Source organism: Heloderma suspectum, chromosome 11, assembly GCF_057233095.1.
Source record: "Heloderma suspectum isolate Gila_16-S chromosome 11, 16-S_ref, whole genome shotgun sequence".
NCBI lineage: Eukaryota > Metazoa > Chordata > Lepidosauria > Squamata > Helodermatidae > Heloderma > Heloderma suspectum.
The window spans coordinates 26153377-26174824 of NC_139468.1; the positions used below are offsets into that span (position 1 = coordinate 26153377).

At 45.3% G+C, this 21448-nt stretch overlaps 1 protein-coding gene across 1 annotated transcript in view; it reads right to left on the reverse strand.

Moving 5' to 3' along the window:
* Positions 1-6707: 6707 nt before the first annotated feature.
* Positions 6708-21448, reverse strand: part of ABHD17C (abhydrolase domain containing 17C, depalmitoylase) — a 33838-nt gene continuing 19097 nt past the window's right edge. The window contains exons 2-3 of the mRNA XM_084817264.1: positions 20122-20301; positions 6708-8214 (exon numbers count right to left, since the gene is read on the reverse strand). Coding sequence (XP_084673390.1) covers positions 7995-8214; positions 20122-20301 — 400 coding nt within the window. The 3' untranslated portion in view covers positions 6708-7994. The remainder of the gene's footprint in view (positions 8215-20121; positions 20302-21448) is intronic.

The following is a 21448-nucleotide window of genomic DNA, read 5'->3' on the forward strand; positions in this document are numbered from 1 at the left end:
ACAGGGAGCGGCACATGGCGGCAAGGTTGCTCCTTCAGGCGAGGCAGAGTTGTTGGGCACCGGAGTCTCCTTGATCCGTTTTCTTGCCGGAGGGAAGGTGACCTTGACAGTCCTGAAGGGAGCGAGCTGACAGGTCTGACCCAGCAAGGGGCAGTGGCGGCTGTATGAAGCTCCGTGGAGAGAGGGAGCAAGGGGAAAATAGCCCGAGGCCAGGGAAGCCCTGCAAAAGACATCCAGATGGCGTTCCACTCCAGCATTTATATATTTTCTTCATGCACCAAGAGTTTTCCCTTTCATGAACCACATCCCACCCCGCCCCAAAATAATAAAATAATCACCCCACCTCCCACACAATGCTCAGCACAGCCTTCACCACTGGTCGGCAACGAGGCACGCCTGCTTGCCTTTTTAATAGAATGGGCCAAACTGGGACAAGGCGTTTCAGGGGGAACATGGTTTGGGAACCCGTTTTCCTCCTAAAGGAAAGGCAGGGTCAGGAAGGGCAGCGGCGTGGGGAGTGGCAAGTGTGGGTACTGAACCAATTCTGCCAGATTCTGCCCTAGCAAATCCCACCCCATCCAAACGCTTTAATCATTTTGGCAGTGGAGACTGGGTCCGTGGGGTGGTGAATCCACTCTGGGGTTCAGTCAGAACTCTAACAGAGCTCTCCAAGGTGCACCAGCCTCGGCTGCATTTCAGGCTCTGGAACTGGAACTGGAAGAGGCTGTGGGCCACCAACTGTCAGTCAAGGTCCTGCATTGCCCAAGGAGTTTGGACTAGATGAGCCTTCCCCAGCTTGGGCCCCTCCAGATGGCTTGGACTACAGCTCCCATCAGCCTCAGCCGGCATGACCAAGGATGATGGGGCTGAAGTTAAAACATCTGGTGATGATGAAGGCTGGAGTAGATGAGGAGCCTTAATCCTCAGCCTCTACAGCAGGTGCTGGGAAACTATGGGGGAATCCTCCAGATATTTATTGATTTGATTTGTACCCCACCTTTCCACCAAGAAAAATGGCACTCATTTTTGGATCCCACCTCCCATCAGCCCCGGCCAGCATAGCCAATGGTCATGGATGATGGGTGTTGTAGCCCTGCAACATCTGAAAAGCCACAGGCTGCCCGTCACAGTAACTGCACCAAATGCATATTCTTTCCCTGTTTCTTCCCTCTGTCTCATGTCTCATTTTAAACTGGATGCTCCTTGAGGCAGGACCCAACTTCTTCAGGTTATTGCCATCTAATAAAATAATGACTTCAGTTGGAGGGGAAATGGCCTGGCAAAAAACGCTCAGGGGAGAATCTCACCCTCTGATTTGCCCCTGTTAGTTATCTGGCCAACTCAGGTATGGGGACACAAGACCGGCGTGGGAAATAGCTTGCTCCTCGGGTGGGTTGCCAGATCTCGACTTCCCAGCGATTTAAGATTCTGCGGCCAGGGGCATCCCCCCCCCCCCCCGCCCAAGCCCTTTCCCGGATCACATTAAAGGGACCGCAGAGATTTCCGAGGAAACATTCTCTGCTCTGCCAGTCCACGCCGCTCTCCTCACGATTTGGGGGCTTGTGAGTATGTGTGAGTGGCCGGGGGGGGGGGGCAGCGAGGATCGGAAGTGTCTTGCGACCTCAGCAGGACTCGGAAGCCCGACCGGCCGAGGTGGAACGCGCTGGCCGAGCTGAATGGGGCTGCATAGCCCGGAGCCTATAATGCCGGTTTACTCGGAAGTAAGCCTCACAATGAGGGTCACCTCTACGCAAAGCGTGCACGGGATCCGATCCCCCTGGCAGTTTCTCAGAAGTAAAGCTCCACTGGCCTCAGTGGGACTACTCTCAAGCAAAGTGCGTATGGGATTGCAACCCTGCGGCCCGATCCCCCGGGCAGTTCCTCAGAAGTAAAACCCCACTGGGCTCGCATCGGAGCCGTGCGGCCCGATCCCCACGCACAGTTATTCGGAAGTCGCGTCCCCCGATGGCCAACGCGGGCTTTCTCCCAAGTCAGGGCGCCGCGGCCTTCGCCCGTGCGCTCCTCTGGGCTTTTGCCCGGGGTTTTTCTACCCCCAGAGTCAACTCCCCCCCCCCTTGCCCCATTGGCCGGCTCAGGCTTCTTCGCCCGGCTGGGGGGAGTCCCTTGGGAGGAGGAGCCCAGGGACCGCGGAGGCGGAGCCTGAGCTCCATCGGGCCTCGGCGCTTTCTCCCGTCCCTCCTTCCTCCAGAGCTGTGGTACAGTCCTACCTGGATCTGCTCGTCGCTGCAGCATTTTTGCAAGGGATGGCGAAACCGCCGGCGACTCCTCCCCGCAGGCTCGGCCTCTCGCCTTGACAGATGAGGCTTGGCACTTAAGCCAACGCGGAACCGAACACTACGCACGGTCGGATCGGCACCCTCCACCCTTCTCCTCCCCACAGAAGTAGCCAGGTCCCCCAGCAGTACGCTCAGCTGCTGGGCTATCGGCACTGGAACCTATTAAAGAAATTAATCGCCAAGTTTAGGCTGCTCGAACGGGGAGAACAAGTGAGGACATCTCCCCTTCCACGCAGCTGCTAAATAAAGAGGGATGCTCCTCAAACTGCATTTACACCTTTGGCTTTATTTATTTTTCTTCTTCCCGATTTCTACCCCGTCTTCAGGTTTCCGGAGCCCCCAAGGCGGCCAAAAACATCAATAAATATTGTTCATTCTAACCAACACACACCCCAGACGCTCACCTCGGTGAGCTTTCCAAATTTCCCCTGCGGCTCTGGATTAATCTGGTTTGCCTTATTTATTCTCTCCCTCGCAAAACAGGAGCGACGCGTGCGTAAAGTTACAAGCCTCGTGCGCTCCCTGCTTCCGAAATTAAAATAAGATAAGATAATCAACCCACTGAAGTGCTACCCCTGATAAATTCGCTGGTTTGATCAATTCGGTTTAGGGCGCAATCCTATGCGTGTTTCGACAGGGAAAAAGTCCTGCAACTCCCAGCCAACCACGCTAGCTGGGACATGCTAGGAGTTCTAAGACTTTTTTTTCCTGTCGAAACACGCATAGGATTGCGCCCGTAGGTACATTGCCATACTATTTCGGTAGTTTTGGACAGAGGGTTTTCTACATCGGTTCTAAAGAACAGGTCAGCTCCTAAGATGATGCCAGAATTTGCTGCATCCAAGTCCGCTCATTTTATGTCACATTTCCCCGAAAAATAGTAGTTAAGGTGGAAAGCATATTGATATCTATCGGAGGCAGGGGGAAGAATCAAAGCCAGCTTTAGATAATCTTTTCAAGGGCGCAATCCTAACTAGATAGGAGACCTCTGACCTCTGCAAGGCAGGAGAGGCATGGTGTATGTGGGGGGATCATTCCCTCCACGCTTCTCCTGCCTTGCTATTTTTTGGTAGACAGCAGTTTTCGGCTGTCTAGCAGCAGGGGGGCCAACTGGGACAGGAAGCTACCGTAGGACACATTGGATGTGTTGTACACACAGCTCTGTTCTCCCCATCCTAGAATGCCCCCCCAGCCCCCACCACTTTGCAGTTGCTCTGTGCTCCTCTTCCTAGCATGGAGGACGGGGCTTCTCCACGCTGCCTCGGACGGATGAGGGGGGCAGTCGTTTTTCCAGGAACCGAACCGAGGTCGGTTCCCAGAAATGAGCATATCCTATGGCCCTCTAGACAGTGTCTAGCGGCTATAGGATTGCTCTCTAAAATCAACTTCACTGGACTGGCCATGTTGTTTGAATGCCTGATCATCATCTCCCAAAGCAGCTACTCTATTCCCAACTTATGAATGGAAAACGGAATATTGGTGGACAGCAAAAAGAGATTTAAAGATGTTCTCAAAGCTAATCTAAGAAAATGTAACATAAGCATTGAGAACTGGGAAGCTGTAACTCATGAGCGTTCCAACTGGAGGTCAGCCTATATTAAAGGCGCTATGGACTTTGAAGATGCACGAGTACAGGGCGAAAGGGAGAAACGAGCTCAGCGGAAGGCACGTCAAGCAAACCCTCACCGTGAAGCCTTCCACCTGGAAACCTATGTCCTCACTGTGGGAGGCTGTGTAGATCCAGAATCGGCCTTTACAGCCACCTGCAGACCCACTGCTAAGACTCTACTCTTGGAAGACCATCTTACTCGGTCACGAGTGATCGGCATGATGATGATGACGCTCTCTAAAGCACTTATCATGGTTTCAGAGAGATGAGCAAGAGACTGAATTCAAAGCACAAAGACTTATAGAATAAGTGGTTTATCCCCCAAATGATACAAACTCACCGAGAGAGAAACTTGCTGCAGTATTTGACACCTCCATAGTTCTTGTGTGTAAGGGACCTCTCTGCTGTGGATTGAGGCAGAGTAGGTGCTATAGCATACAAATAAAATAAATATAGGAACATAGGAAGCTGCCTTATATGGAGTCAAACCCTTGGTCTATCTAGCACAATGTTGTCAGCACTGACAGGCAGTGGGTCTCCAAGGTTTCAGGCAGGATTTTTCCTCGCCCTACCTGGAGATGCTAAGTGTTGAACCTCAAAACTTCTGCGTGTAAAGCAGGTGCTCTACCACTGAGCTATCACCTAAGCGTATATAAATATTGTGTGCATAAGTTATGTTAATGATGGAATCTGTGAAAGTACATAAGCATTATGCCTGTAAATCATATGTGAATGAAAAAGAAAATGGACACTGGAAGTTGCACACAAAAACAACCCTTAAGGTATCCACTTATAGAAAGTGCTACTGTACTTGGCCAAATGAAGGTAGTGGGGTTAAGTGTGAGAAGTAAACATGAGGGGCTCTCTTCCTTACTTCCAGTTGAAATGGGACGTGTACCCTAGAAAGTTAGTGGACATTCTTGAGTGTATGGAACATCTCAGTCTAAGATAGCTGTCTCACTCTGAAATCCTCAAGAGGCCCTTCTCCAAGTTCCTTCGCCATCTGAGATGGGGCAGATGACTATGCACGAGAGGGCCTCTTCAAATCTTGTTGCCCAAGCTTTGGAACACTGTCTCCAGAGCATGCCTAGTGCCTACTCTGATGTCTTTCCAGCACCAGGCTGCCCACTTTTTATTTTCCCAGGTTCTTTAAAAATTACTTTTGCTAGTCTGTTTTACTCGGATATTTATACAGCTTCTTTAGATTTGCTGATTTTAATGTAACATTTTAGCTGATTTTAGTTACTCCATGGTGTTTAATATTGCAAGTCACTCTGACAATGAATTTGGAGGACAGGCATAAATCTACATAATATAAAAGGGTTGGACACAACTTTAGAACTAGATGGGATATTCCAGAGATGGACTCGCTCCAGATGCTGTGGATTAACAGGAAGCGGTGTTCAACTTTTGTGTTCCAAGCACTGAAATTAAGATCCAGCGCAATGTTAATTACTCTGGCTCTGCTGTTCCATGAAATCAATCTGAGGGGATACCATAGACACTGGCAGTGCTGACATAATTGCATTCCTGTCACAGCAAGAGCATGATGGCCACATTGAAACACAAGTACCAAGCTGTGATGCCCAATAAGTAGTTACCTCTCAGCTGATCAAATAGCACCATATGCAGTTGCATTACACAGCTCAAAAGGCAGGCTCCTGTTTTAGTGTGTCCTGCAATACTGTAGTTATCCATCACATTTATAGCCCACCCTTAAGCACCAGGTTGGCATACATCAGGCTATCATAAATAGCTCTGTGAGGCAGATAAGGCTGAGAGGGGTTTGCAGACTGTATTCCAGGGAATCTTGGGGTTCCTCAGCAAGGATTCCTCCCTGACAAATTCACTACTGATGGATAAGCTTCCATGAAAGATAGCTTGCCAGCCCACTACTGATTGTCCCCAATAACTGTGGGCATGGAGACCCTGGCCCGTGATGTCGCTGTCTTTCCCTGCCCCTGAGTGCATACCTTAAAGCATGCCCCAGAATGCAATGCGCTGGCGTTACACACAGGAAGCCCCTGGCAGACCTGCTGGTGTGCAAGGGTTCCTTGAAGGCAGAAAGCTTAAAATGGTCACTGGGGTGGGATATGATTTGCTCAAAGCCATGGATGAAGATGTCATACATTAAGTCAGACCATTTGTCCATCTAGCCCAGGGGTGGGGGAAAGCCCAGGGGCCAAATCCTTTCCACCTGGGGTTCCCCAGACAGCCATGCCCTTTCCACTGGTCCCACCCTCTTTGCCCCAACCACTGATCCTTGGATGGTTTCCCAGCTTTTGCATAGTCCCCCCACCCAAAAAGAATGTAATGCCTCTCCTAAGGTTTAGTTACTAGCAGTAAGAGTAATTTAAGCTAAAATATGTTGGTAATTTTGGTATTAGCCCCACATACCAATGGAATGCAGCCCCCAAGAGCTTCTCTGAAGTTGAATTCAGCCCTTGGGCTGAAAGAGGTTCCCCACCCCTTATCTAGTCCAATACAGCCTACTGGCAGCAGAACTGGAGATGCCATGGACCAGGACCAGGACCAGGGGAGACTTCCTGCATGTAAAACATCTACTCTACTAATGGCTCTTCCCAGATAGGGAGTGGAGATTTGAATGTAGTACCCTCTGGGTTCAAGCTCAACACTATTGCCATTACATTCTCCACGCTATAGCACAATAGTGTCTGAATTCAAGTTGGGTTCATCATGCCCTCATCCTTTGGTAGATGCCAGTATGAAATGGTTTTGATATATACAACTTATTTGTGCCTTTGGTACAAAGTAACTATAGGACAAAGTGAGGCACAACTAAATATTCTCTATTCCATGCATCCTTTATTCCATTACAACCACTGTTGTTGCATTCTGGCAACAAGTACACAAACCATAATCAATCGCAATCCATTTTTACAACATTCAGAGGCTTACAGTACATTTAAGGCCGTTCAATTTGGGAAAAAAATCTTAGGCCTCTTAGTGTAATGATTTTAAGTGTCTTGCATATTCTGTGCGATTCCAGTGTCAAAGAATGAAAAGTTTCCCCTAAACAAAAGGTCAGTTTCAATTAAAGTTTCTTACATAAATTCATCAAAAACAAATGTGTAATATTTTTTAGTTGTCTTGTTAATCTTATAAAACTTTTAATAGCAAAATAATGCAGGGATAAAAACTTATAACAAAACGTATTCATATACAAACCAGAATTTGTTAACTAGACTTAAAATTTTAAACTACCGATCAGGAGTTATGTATAATGTAAATTCACTTATGTACAATACTTTTAAAAACCTCTATAAGGAATGCTTTACACAAGGAAATGCCAAAGTTGGCTCTTATTCAGACTGCAGACATCATCTGAATAATGAGGTTTAGTAAATTTACACAGTTGTTAAGTAAGAAGAATTAAAGGATTGAGCCATTTAGCCATTATTCCTTTAAGAATATTTCATTTTGTAAATATGCAGAAAATTGATGAAATGTTGTTTCAGAATTAGCCCCATTTAGAAATGATGTGTGTCCCCGTGAAATTTTCATTAATTAAGTTTACTTAGGAAGGTAAGATTGCCCCCCCCCAACCCAAATAACCACACTGAGAAATCAACACCCAAACTTTCCAGTTACAATAGTACAGCTAGAAATGTTACATGGAGAATGCTCTTAAGACTGAATCTATAACTCAATAAGAAGCTGTAGGCCAAATTGTTTGCAGTCCAGATTGTGGGACGATTTTAAAAAAGAAAAAAATTATAAGGGAAGAAACTTAAAGGGTGCGGTAGGAAAAAGTTTGGAATTATTATACTGCACTAGATTAAGTAGAATCCTTATGATCATCTAATTTCCCTTCCACAACTCCAACTCTTCTAGCATAAAGAAGGTAAAAAGTATTGGGGATTACAGTAGTGACTATTAGAATTGTTTCCTGATATAAAAAGACAGTCGACTTGATTGGATCCGCCCTAATGAGAGGGCATTTCTTCATAGTATAAAGCTATTACAGCTAATCCAGTTAATGCATGTGCAAAAACAGGGAAATTCTTCCATTCACAGTTAACTGAGGTAAAAAAAAGAAAAGAAAAAAAGAGAGCAGGTAGGTTTCTTCAGGAGTTAGGGAGTTCATGAGATATGAACTGTTTTAGTCGTTCTAGGTACTGTGCATAAAGCTCTATGTCGTTGTGGCCAGCTCCTTCCACCCAGAGGGGCTCCACTGCTCTGGGACACCGCTCATACATTGCTAAACCATGAGAGAAATCTATTACTTCATCTTCGGTACCATGAATCACCAACACAGGAGAGGTTACTTTAGAAATCTTGTCAATGCTGAGAAAGTAAAAAAAAAGAAAAGAAAACCAAGATACCATTATAAGTTAGTTCAGCAAGCAGATAACATCTGTTATTTTTAAAACTGTTTTAGAGAACTTTGAGGTTCTTCAAGGGAAAGGCCACCAACAGCTGACAATTCCAGGAGTTCACCCACCCATTACTGAGGTTTCCTAGCAACCAACAGCCACAGGTGAGTATCGTGGTACCACTCTTGAGGTGACAGTGAGGCCCAACTGGTTCTGTCCAGTGTCACTAGAATATGGTCCAGAACCCTTCGCAAAGTGCACTGGTTCTATGGCAGCCATGCCAATGTGGCCATCACTGGCTACTAGTCATGAAGGCTATATGCACACTCCAAGTTTCAGAGGCAGTATATCTTCACATTCCAGCTGCTGGGAGCAAGAGCAGGAGAAGGCTACTACTTTCATGTCCTGCTTGTGGGCTTCCTGGAGGCATCTGGTTGGCCGCTTTGGGGAAATAAGAGATGTTGGACTAGAGAGGGACTTTTGGTCTGACAGCAGGGCTGTTCTTATAGAAAGGGTTCCTGGAAGTCACTGGAATACATGAACCAAATTTATTGTTAACTGTTTCCTGCAGGCTACAGGGAGAGAAAAAGGCAACCAGTTCACTCAGGCCACTTCGGAAGCCCAGACAGGGATATTATGGTGTCGTTAAGTTCTCGTGTTCAAAGTTTTACACTCCTTCAATTGCCAACAATATGCCCCTAAAAAGAAAGTGCCATTTGTTCATTCCTTTCTTCCAACACTGTCCAGCTGTGCCTGGAATGAAGGCCGCATCTGCTCTAAGAAAAGACCTGAGGTTTGCAGTGGATTCTACAAACCCGTAATAAAGAACGAAGTCAAATGCACATGGCTGTCAAATTCTGAGGCATCCCTCTTTAGCAACCATGGACAGTTGCGTGGGAGATGCAAGAACCTCTTGTGGCCGATCCCTCTGCAAGTGCATCCTTGAGAGGAAGAAAGCAAAGTACAACATCAACCACCCCCCCATCAGTACAACATAGAATGGGATATGTCTCTGGTTGTCAACTCATTTGCACTTTTAAAAGAGAGGCCATATTTTGAACTGAGCAAAGGGTGAAGTGCCAGCGACACTAGCTCTGCCCAATGACTCATTCCCAGGAAGCTGGAGAGCAGGCAAAGGTCTCATTAATCCTCTCCACCCTGGTATGAACAGCAGTAATGGATCTGTCAATATTCTCCTCTTGGGCATTTCAGTTGCCAATATCCACATGAGCACAAAGACACAGGTAGATGAGAAGGAGCAGCAATGGGACAGAAAGAAGGATGAACTTTACCAAAGCTTCGGCGGCTGTTCACACTAGGGGGGAAAGGGTTAAACAGTCCTTTGTCCCCATGTTGGAGAAAGTGAGTGAGGTGCATTGGGAGCTCCCAGGTTGCCAGTTTCTTCCTGTATGTTGAGCTACTTGCATCAAAATCAGTGCTGGTATTCAGCAGGGTAAATATTAAAACAGGGGTGAGCTGTGGAACTGTTTAGCCCCAAGAGGGCAAAGTCCATTCCAGCTCAGCCCCAGGGAGCCAGATGAAATCAGGGGGCCCTTCATCCAGAAGCCCCTCCCCTTAAAATCATCCTTTTCTCCATGCAATGAGAGGTTGAAGCTTCACCTGCTCTGTGTCTTCTCCCACTGGGAAGATGTGAGGTGGGCAAAGCCCTTAGCATGCTCTTTGCCCTTCCAATTGGGAGGGCGAGTGGCATGCTAACAAAGGGGGATCTCCCTGATAACAGCGGAAATTCCCCTGCACACCCTTTGCCCTTCCAGTTAGGAGGAGGAGCACTAGCAGCACATAGGGGAATCCCCACTGTGATCTCCAATGGGAGAGGCTTCAGGGGGAAACTTGCCTAAGGCCGTGTGGGCTGGGTGGGATGACCAAAATTGGCCCCTGGGCCAGAGGTACCCCATCCCTCTATTAAAGCAAAAAGGCTGACCAGCTGGGACAATATTTACGATCTCACCATCTTCTTGTAAGCGATCAGGGCAGGTTACAGTACATGTTGATCTTCACAACGGAGCAAGGCAGATCAGTAAATGGAAGGGATGCAACAAGCTCCATGCCTCAACAGGGCACTGAACCGGGACCTCAACACAAGAGCCCAATTCTAAGCACTGCACTGGCTCTCAGAGAAATTAAAGCTGCCATCCCAAGCACACTGACCTGCAAGTAAACACCATTGAACTTAGTGGTACTTCTGAATACACATGCATAGTATCAGAACACAAATTTATGTACTAAATTTTATCCCACCCTTTCTTCAAGGAGTTCAGGGTGTCATGCATAGCTTGCCCTCTCCGTCTTATTCTCACAACTACCTTGTGATGTAGGTTAGGCGAAGAGAGAGCAACGGGCCCATGGTTACCCAGTGAGCGTCATGGCTGTGTGAGGGTTTGAACCTGGGTCTCCCTGGTTCTAGTTCAAGACTGACCACCACATTGCACTAGGTCTCAAACACAGTGCTGGTTAAAGACGCTCATCACTATTTGAGAACTGTCATAGACAGTATACACACACACACACACACGGAAATCCTCCCAAAGCAATATTTGGTTTAGATTGTTTTTATTGTCTGTTTTTGATGTCCCAAGTCTTTTTATTCCTTGCAAAGTAGTGTGAACATTTAGCCCACACTTCCCCCAAATGCAACTTTAAAAATTATAGTATCTTACCTACCATAACGCTTAAGCAGAAAGGACAGTGTGAGAAAAACAAATATATCCTGCTAATTTAAGTTTTAAAGCCTGTGACCCAACTCTGGCTAAAAGTGGGACACTCTCAAACATGCACACCACTTCCACTGAGTGATGTATGAAGAAGTCTTTTATATGGGGTTGGACTCGATGGTTTTATCGGCCTCTTCCAACCCTACTATTCTATGATATATTCTTAACAGGCAGATTATTGCCTCCACCCACATTTAGGAAGCTCAAAGAGGAAGCCTCTCCCCTGTAGTGTGCACATAATTAGAGTCATGCACCCCTACTCAGGCATTTCAGAAAAACAATATTCATAGCTTGCAAAGCCACTGGAAGGCATCCCGCTGCCAGCTCAGCTGCTCAGCAAGGCAGCATTCAAAGAGCACATTAGCCTTACTTGGTATTCCTAACCACACTGCTCTGCAGCTAGGAAAATCTACAGAGACTACGTTCTGATGGAATCCCAACATCAGCAAATGCAAAAGATTTCTATGTAACCTGCACTGAACAATGTTCTCTCTTATAAGGCACACAGCCATTCATGCAAACACCAAAATGTTTAACATACAAAGTGTATTCAGATTGCTCCTGAGGAATAGCTCTGTAGAAAGCAAAGGAGAGTGCAATATAATCGGACTCCTGTTAAGCTAGTCTCTGCCCCTGATGTTTTTCACCTGCTATTTGACTTGGCCCATTTCATCTAAGCTCTGTTCCAAACCTTGTAAATAAGTTTTAAAAGCCTAGATGCTCAGAGGAAGAGCTTGTCATACTGTAAATATTTGTAATGTTTTAAAAGGCAGGGGGTGGGGGGAATGACACCAAGAAGTGATAGTAGCACATTAACCCCAGTGCACCCTGCCGTGAACTGCCCTCTAAGAATGGCTAAACTGCCTGTGAAGTTATGATTTTCTGTATAGTTCTGATTCTCAAAGCACTCTGATGCTTATTTCAGTGAATCTTGTAGCACCAGCCCTGGACCATGAAATCTTCTGAGACAACAGTTTCAAACTTGCTAATTGTAAACTCTGTTGGGAGGCACCATGTGTTCCCCTAATAGCAAGATACAAGAAATCTGTTCCGCTAAGTGGCTTTTCATATTTTGCAGGAAAGAACTGGTACATTCCATACTGAAGGGGCTGCCTGTTAGGGATTTTAAAACTGGTTTTCATAACCAAGCAGACTCAATCACTGCTATAAGCTGTAGGTGATTATACATGTAATCACTGTCGTCTTCAAGGTCAATACAGCTTAAGAAAAAGTTTTTAAACCACCTTTACCTTCTACTGTTCTCCAGCCCTGTTCTGTCACCACTCCCTCCCCTATGGGGAAGAGACACATATCATCTCATGCATTCCTCCCTGTCACTTCCTCCTCTGCCACTTCCCTCCCCTGCAGTTATGCTATATTTTTTCTTGCATATTAAATTAAAAATTAAAAGCATGCAATGAATAATTTTGAAGTGGGTATTGAAACCATTTACAGAAGCAAAGAAATCCTCCACATGCTACATACAGTCAGGGCCAGAAATATTGGAACAAGGATAACTGTTTTGGCAGTTGGCCTCTGTACACCACCACATTGAAGTTGAAAGGAAACACACCCGGATGGGATCAAAGTCAAGACTTTCAGCTGTAATTCAAGGGGTTTGACAAAAGTGGGGCACTAACCATTCAGGAAGTACAGCCAGTGGCATACACACACATCCATCGTTGGTGGCTCATAAGTAATGGAACAAACCAACATCACTTCAAACTTAAGGATCGCCTTTAGGATCGCCAAAGGACCTGGAAATCCTTTGCAGTCAAGACTGCCTGAAGTCTAGAACCCATGGACATGACCAAATGCTAAGTTTCCTCCCTCGAGATGCTTTGCCAGGCCTTCACTGCAGCTGCCTTCAGCTGCTGCTTGTTTGTGGGTCTTTCTGCCTTCAGTCTTGTCTTCAGTAAGTGAAAAGCATGCTCCATTGCGTTGAAATCAGGTGACTGACTTGGCCATTGAAGAACATCCCACTTCTTTGCCTTCAGAAACTCTTGGGTAGCTTTTGCTGTATGTTTTGGGTCATTATCCATCTGCAATATGAAGCGGCGTCCTATCAGTTTGGCAGCATTTGGCTGAATCTGAGCAGAAAGTATAGCCCTATATACTTCAGAATTCATCCTGCTGCTTTTATCAGCACTCAGGTCATCAATAAACACCAGTGACCCGGTTCCATTGACAGCCATACATGCCCATGCCATAACACTGCCTCCACCATGTTTGACAGATGATGTGGTATGCTTTGGATCATGAGCTGTTCCTTTCCTTCTCCATACTTTTCTCTTCCCATCATTCTGGAACACCTACTCAATGAATCGTCACCTTGCTGTGGTGAGTGGGCTTGTGTGTTCCAGTGAACCCTGTGAGTGAAGCCGTCGGGAGTTATGTACTCCCAGCAGGGTCACCCATGATGGCAAGGTCAAGGGGGAGGAACCAGACAAAGAACGATCCAAGTAAGTCCTCAGTGGCAGAACAGGCGGAAGATAACAAGGTGTATGTTACAATGGCTGAGAAGGCAGATGAAGGCTGCAACAGATAAAGGACCACCAACTGTCATGATATTCATGCCATTGGATTAGAGCCTTTTCTGTGAAGACTGTGTGTGGATCATTGTGCACTGATCTCCACACATAAAACAAATTCACACACAGGCATCTTCCAACCTAAACTCAACCAACCAAAAGTCCCATGGCGATCGGAGAATGGCAACGGGGGCAGGACTGTGAAATCCGGAAGCCCCTAGTCATGGACCAGCACACGGGTGGTGGATACAGATTCAGTCGTCCTGACTCAAGGACCGAGGCGGTGGAGTAGTTTGGCAGCCGTATCCACAACTGAGCAGTCCTATTCGGGATCCACTCTGCTCATCCTGTATGGGGAGGGGGCTAGAAAAGGTGCCCTAAACATAGTCTGCCTCATCTTCTCCCTGACTGGATTACCACATCCAGTGGGGTCACCATTTAGCAGTCGCAAAAGACAAATGAACTTTGGAACATGGAATATATGGACACTGCCGGACAATACAGATAGCGAATGCCCTGAACACAGGACTGCCATCCTTGCAAGGGAGCTGAGACGTTTTAACATTGACATAGCAGCACTCCATGAATCACAAAGAGCAGGAGAGGGACAGCTGACGGAAGAAAAAGGAGGTTACACCTTCTTCTGGAAAGGACTGCCTGAACAAGAACGACAAATACATGGAGTAGGCTTTGCTATTAAAAATGATCTTATGAAGCTCTTGTCAGAAGTTCCTACTGGCATTAATGAACAACTCTCAACCGTCTGAATAAAACTCGCCAAAAACCAGCAGGCAACTATTCTAAGTGCCTATGCACCAACATTAGATGCTGATGAAGACATCAAAGAAAAATTTTACTCACAACTGGACACCATCTTATCAGAGATACCTAAGGAGGCTAAATCATCCTCCTGGGTGATTTCAATGGAAGAGTTGGGCGTGATTTTGATTTGTGGCCGGGGACCACTGGGAAAGGAGGAGTCAGAAATAGCAACCAGAATGGAATTCTACTTCTGACTAAATGTGCAGAGCATAATGTTGTCATTACCAACACACTTTTTTGTCAGAAAAATAAATTAAAACATCATGGAAGCACCCCTGGTCAAAGCACTGGCATCTTCTAGATTATGTAATTGTCCGTGCCAGAGATCGCTGCGATGTACTCCTCACTAGAGCCATGACGAGTGCTGACGACTGCTGGACAGACCATCAATTAATTCATTCCACAATGGCTATTAAGATTGTCCCTCAACGTAGGCTCCAAGGAAGAAAATCAAGGCGTAAAATGAACACCCAAGCTCTTCAAGACCCTATTAAGTGAGCCTGCTTTCAAACAACCCTCAAGGAACATCCACCTATGGAACCCCCTGAAAATGTTGAGGAACACTGTAATAAACTGAAGACTTCCATTATCGCAGCCTGTGAACAAACTATCGCATACCAAACTAAGAAACATCAGGACTGGTTTGATGAGAATGATAGGGAGATTGAACATATTATTGATAAGAAAAGGAAAGCTTTCCAAATATGGCATCAACTGTGCCGCTAAGAAAAAAAAAATCTACGTCAGTGCAAAGGCTGAGGTCCAAAGAAGAACTCGAGAACTTAAGAACACCTGGTGGATAAAGAAAGCTCAAGAAATCCAGCATTTTGCAAATGCCCATGACGCGTGGGGATTTTTAATGCCACAAAGGCTATCTATGGACCAACAAACCATGGTATAAACCCCTTACGCTCAATAGATGGTGCCGAACTTCTAAAGGACAAAGTGTCTATTGCACTGCGTTGGAAAGAGCATTATCACAACCTCCTTAACTGTAACTCTATTGTGGCTGATGAGGTTTTCTCACAAATCCCACAAAAACAAACCAGAGATCAGCTTGCAGTATCCCCTAGTTTGGAGGAAGTCAGCAAAGCCATTAACCAAATGAAAAATAATAAAGCTAGTGGACCTGATGGGATCCTTGTTCAAGTCTTTAAAGTAGGTGGGCCTGAAGCTACACAACAGCTTCACAAGCTCATCAAAAAAATCTGGATGAGGGAGGAGATCCCAGCAGACTTCAGGGATGCCATAATTATCACTCTCTTTAAAAAGGGTGATAGAACAGATTGTGGAAACTATCGAGGCATCTCCCTTCTCGCTACGGCAGGCAGGCAAAATCCTGGCAAGGATCCTCGCAAACCGCCTTCTACCTATCTCAGAAGACATCCTCCCTGAATCCCAAAATGGCTTCCGCCCTTCCAGGGGGACAGTGGATATGATCTTCACCACATGAGAGCTCCAAGAAAAATGCAGGGAGCAAAACCAACCCCTGTACATGGCGTTTATTGATCTGACTAAGGCCTTCGACACTGTAAATCGTACTGCTCTCTGGACCATCCTTCTGAAAACTGGATGCCCTAATAAATTTGTGAACATCTTGCGGCTCCTCCATGATGGCAACAATCTTAGATAACAATGGCTCTCAAAGTGATCCATTCAAAATGGGATCAGGCATTAAACAGGGATGCGTCATCGCTCCAAACTTATTCGCTATCTTCATCGCTATGATTCTACACCTTGTTGAAGGGAAACTTCCCACTGATGTAGAAATCATATATCGAACAGATGGAAAACTTTTTAATCTCAGTAGGCTGAAAGCAAAAAGTAAGGTAATTACATCCTCTGTCATAGAACTTCAATATGCTGATGATAACGTAATCTGCGCACATTCAGAGGAAAATCTCCAAACTATCCTACATCTTCGCAGAAGCATATGAAAAGCTCGGCCTCTCGCTTAACATCAAAAAAACTTTACCAGCAAGCACAAACCAATCCCTCTGTAGCGCCATCAATCCAGCTTAACGGTGTGATGCCGGAAAATGTTGATCACTTTTCTTATCTTGGCAGCCATCTCTCCACAAAAGCTGACATCGACGCTGAAATTCAGCATTGCCTGAGCTCTGCGACTGTAGTATTCTCCCGAATGAAGCGTAGAGTGTTCGAGGACTGGGACAGTCGCAGGGAGACCAAAATGCTTGTTTATAAAGCCATTGTACTACCAAACTTACTGTACACCTGTGAAACATGGACCGTCTATAAACGCCACTCCCAACTTCTAGAAAAATTCCACCAGTGCTGCCTCCAAAAAATTCTGCAAATTACTTGGGAAGACTGACAGACTAATGTGAGAGTACTGGAAGAAACAAAGACCACCAGCGTTGAAACAATGATTCTCCAACATCAACTTCGCTGGATCGGCCATGTTGTTCGAATGCCTGATTATCGTCTTCCAAAACAGTTACTCTATTCCCAATTTATGAATGGAAAACGGAATATTGGTGGACAGCAAAAGAGGTTTAAAGATGTTCTTAAAGCTAATTTTAAAAAATGTAACATAAGCATTGAGAACTGGGAAGCTGTAACTCATGAGCGTTCCAACTGGAGGTCAGCCTATATTAAAGGCGCTATGGACTTTGAAGAAGCATGAGTACAGAGCGAAAGGGAGAAACGAGCTCAGTGGAAGGCACGTCAAGCAAACCCTCATCATGACCGCCTTCCACCTGGAAACCTATGTCCTCACTGTGGGAGGCTGTGTAGATCCAGAATCGGCCTTTACAGCCACCTGCAGACCCACTGCTAGAGATTAATGTGTTGATTGACCTATCTTCTATGAATCTGTCTAATCCTTTTAAAGAGTTATCTATATAGACTCTATCTTTGGAAGACAATCTTACTCGGTCACGAGTGATCGCCATGATGATGATGATTCTGGTACAAGTTAATTTTGGTTTCATCAGTCCAAAGAATCTTATTCCAGAACTGGGCAGGCTTTTTTAGGTGTTTGCTGGCAAAGGCTAATCTGGCCTGTCTGTTCTTGAGCGTTACCAGTGGTTTGCACCTTGTTGTGAAGCCTCTGTATTTACATTCATAAAGCCATCTCGTGACTGCAGATGTTGACAATGACATGCCTACCTCCTCAAGAGCATTCTTGGCCTGGCTAGATGTTGTGAAAGGGTTCCTCTTCACCATGAGCAGAATTCTGCGGTCATCCACTTTAGTTGTCTTCTGTGGTCTTCCAGGCCTTTTGCTGTTGCTGAGCCTGCCAATTACTTCTTTCTTTTTCAGGATGTCCCAAACTGCTGTATTGGCCACTCTCACTGTTTTTGTTATCTCTTTGATGGGTTTATTTTGTTTCCTCAGCCTAATGATGGCCTCCTTCACTCACATGGACACCTCTGGACCTCATGTTGGGAGTTCCAGTGAACAGCTAGCAAATGCAAATGTAACACTCAGAACACCTCCAGGCCTTTTATCTGCTTGATTGGTCATGGGGTACCCAGGAAACAGGCCACACCTGGCCATGCAGCTGCTTGTCAGCCATTCGTTCCATGACTTATGAGCCACCAACAATGGGGATGTGTGTATGCCACTGGCTGTACTTCCTGAATGGTTAGTGCCCCACTTTTGTCCAACCCCTTGAATTACAGCTGAAAGTCCTGACTTCGCTCCCATCTGGGTGTGTTTCCTTTCAACTTCAATGTGGTAGTGTACAGAGGCCAACTGCCAAAACAGTTATCCTTGTTCCAATATTTCTGGCCCTGACTGTACTTATTAAGCCACTTCTGGTAGAAAACAGCAGCCTACTGAAAGATCCTTACAGAATCTAGTTCATTAAACTACACAAACACCCATGCCCCCCTTCCAAACAATGAGAAAGGTACCTTCAAGTTATTGATTTTGACTGACGACTTTGAATTTTACATTAGTGGAACTGTAGGTGTTACTTATCACATGGTGACCTCTAAGATTCTATTTTCCATCCCCACCCTGTGGTGGTTCTAATTTTAGCAGCCAGTCAACTGTTGACTCCATTCACACAGCATTTCCTAAGTTGTGGGCACCGACTGATCCTGCAGAATATCAGCTCTCTACAGAATTACAGCTCACATCAGGAGGCACAATTAGGGAAAGGATCAAAAATAAAACCAACAAAATTGTAATGCCTTTCCTATGATGTGACCACACTTGGAATAAACTGTATTGTTCTGGTTGTTGAATCTCAAAAAGGATATTGTAGAGTTGGAAAAGGTGCAGAAAAAGGACAACCAAAATTATCAGAGGTTGCACTCATGAGGAAAGTTCACAGTGCTCAGGGATTTTTAGGTTAGAAAAAAGGGGGGCATGACAGAAAATGGATAGAACCTGGAGTCCTCATTATATTAGAACCTGGAATCATCCAATTAAGCTGACTGGTGGTTGATTCAGGACAAACAAAAGGAAGTAAGTATTTCTTCATACTATGAATAGTTAAGCTATAGAATTTGCTACCACAGGATATGGTTATGGCAACCAGCTTAGTTGGCTTTAAAATGGGATTAGACAAATTCATGGAGAATAACAGCATCACTGGCTACTAGGGATGACAGTTAATATATTACCACCAGCATGTCTCTGAATTCAGGGGAGCAGGTTCTTGCCCTCATGTCCTGCTAAGGGGCTTTCCAGGGACATCTAGTTGGCCACTGTGGGAAAGAGGATGTTGGACTAGACAGGCCTTTGGTCTTGGCTCTTCCTGTGTTCTTAGGAGGCCTGAGGAAAGTGAGCTTTACAGCAGCAACCACATGGTAACCAGGTGTCCCATTTTCTCCCTAAACACTCAATGTATGTGAGTTTAGAATTCTGAAGAAATTAACCAAGTGTTTTCATGACTGGGTGGGGAAATGGGATTTTTCATTTTCCCATACTACTGGACATTATCCAATTGTTTACCTCTATCATTATTTGTAAGGTAGTAGTAGGGGCAAAAATTAAGCTAGCGTCCTACAATATTTAAAGAGGTCACACTAAAAAATGCATTACAATGGGAATACTGAAGTCCTTTGATTTGCAGAGCTCAGCAATGCATTCACAGTCAGTGAGATACTGACTCAAGTTAAAGAGTATATGGTGACCACGAACGTTACATGTGAACATATGAAGTTGTTGTATACCAAGTCTATCTAGCCAAGCACTGTCGATTTTGATTGGCAGCAGCTCTTTTAGGTCTCAGAGGTCATTACCATGCCTTCACCTAAAGCAGCCTTTCCCAACCTGTCGCCCTCCAGATGTGTTGGACTGCAACTCCCATAATTCCCAGCCAGCATGGCCACTGGCCATGCTGGCTGCAGTCCAACACATCTAGAGGGAGCCAGGTTGGGGAAGGCTGACCTAAAGTTTCTTTCATTCGGAGATGCCAGGGATTGAATCTACAACCCATTGGCATGCAAAGCATGTGCTCTTCCCTGAGCTGTGGGCCATCTTCAGGATAAGCATTATATTGTATTTTAATGTTTTAACTTCTGTAAACCACCCAGAGAGCTTCAGCTATGTGGCAGTATAGAAATAATAATAATGGTGATGATGATGATGATGGAAAAGATACCTAGCAGAAAGAACTGGAGACATTTCATAGAGCAGGTTTATTTAGCAACCTAACACACAGAGACTCTCTCTCTCCCCGCTAAGGTCATCACAGCAATACCTGATTCAGTGTACCCATGACCTAGCTTGTTTTGTTGTTGCTTTTAAAGATACACACCCAATTTAAGTATTATCAATGAACAATGCCTCCCTTGGAGTGAATTCTGCACATACCTTGGGAAAGCATCAAAGCAGTATGTTTTCCTAGTGTCCGGAAAAGCTACCCGCAAACCAGACATCAAGGGCGAATGAAGGATTACAGCTGCACACTCATACCGAGATGCCAGGTCCACAGTGGGAACGGTTCCAATACTCTGTCCATACAGAATGATGTTTTCAGGACTGACACCATACCTGCAATGATAGAGAGGTGGAACACAGAGGTAAAAATAATAATATTCAGAATGGTTCCAGAATAAATAACCAGAAGATTTTATTTTCTAGATATAAATTTCAAATGTGTTAGCACTGTCAAATCAGGGCATTTTGATGGTTGTTATTAGACCACTTGTTTTGGTCAAGGATAGGTAAATGCTCAGTACTCTGGCTATTTCCTACAGTTCTGCATAAGAGCTCATATGTTAAAAAAAGAACAAGTTGCCCACTTAGGATATGGCAGTAGGAATACACATGAGGAAAATAGGGAAAAAGCATGCGAGGTTATCAGCCATGCAATCTGACATGACCTCCCGTTTTGGTCTTAATTTCTACATCTGAACAGCGACCACCATGACAGGCTTCTTCGTTGCATAAACAGATTTAAGATAAGGCCACATTCCTAGAAATGCATTTGAGGCCAAGCACACCGACCCTGCTACTGCTCACAGCTTTCAGGTTTCAGCCAAGTGCAAAGGTTTTACACAGCCAACCCCATAGCTGTTGGAGTCTCTGAGCCCTGTGTGCAGGTGAAGAAATCTAATGATGGCTGGGCAAAGAAGGGAGAGCAAGAAAGCACAGGAGGAAGCTGACAGCGAGCTGAGTTAGTACTGAATAACATAAGAGGATAGGAAAAGTTTCTGGCAAGTAGATGTGCATATGGTGATAGTACCTGCACACTAGTTTTCTTGCAGGCCTGGGTACAAGGAAGGTTGCATTCAAAAATATAGAATTCAGTTTGTAATATTCATAACCATGAAGCAGTGCCGAGGTCTTTACTAAGGCCCTGTGTGGCTTTGAGCAAGTTACTATTTCTGGCTCAGTTTTCCCACTTATAAAATGAGAACCACCATCTATTTTATAAGGCTGTTATGAAGACACCGTTTGTGAAGGAAGCTCTTTTACACGCTACATAAAGCATAAACAGCCATGGCAGTACAGACTACCAGTGTATATATTGATAAACAAGGTTTTTTTTAGGGCATGTAATGCAGCTTCCTAGATATTTTGTAATATTCAAGAAGTTTTAGAGCACTGCTCTAATACAGAAGTATGTAACCCACAGTACAACTATCTGCTCAAAGCAGACATCCCAGACAGCTCTTTGGTTGTCTTTCTTAAAAGT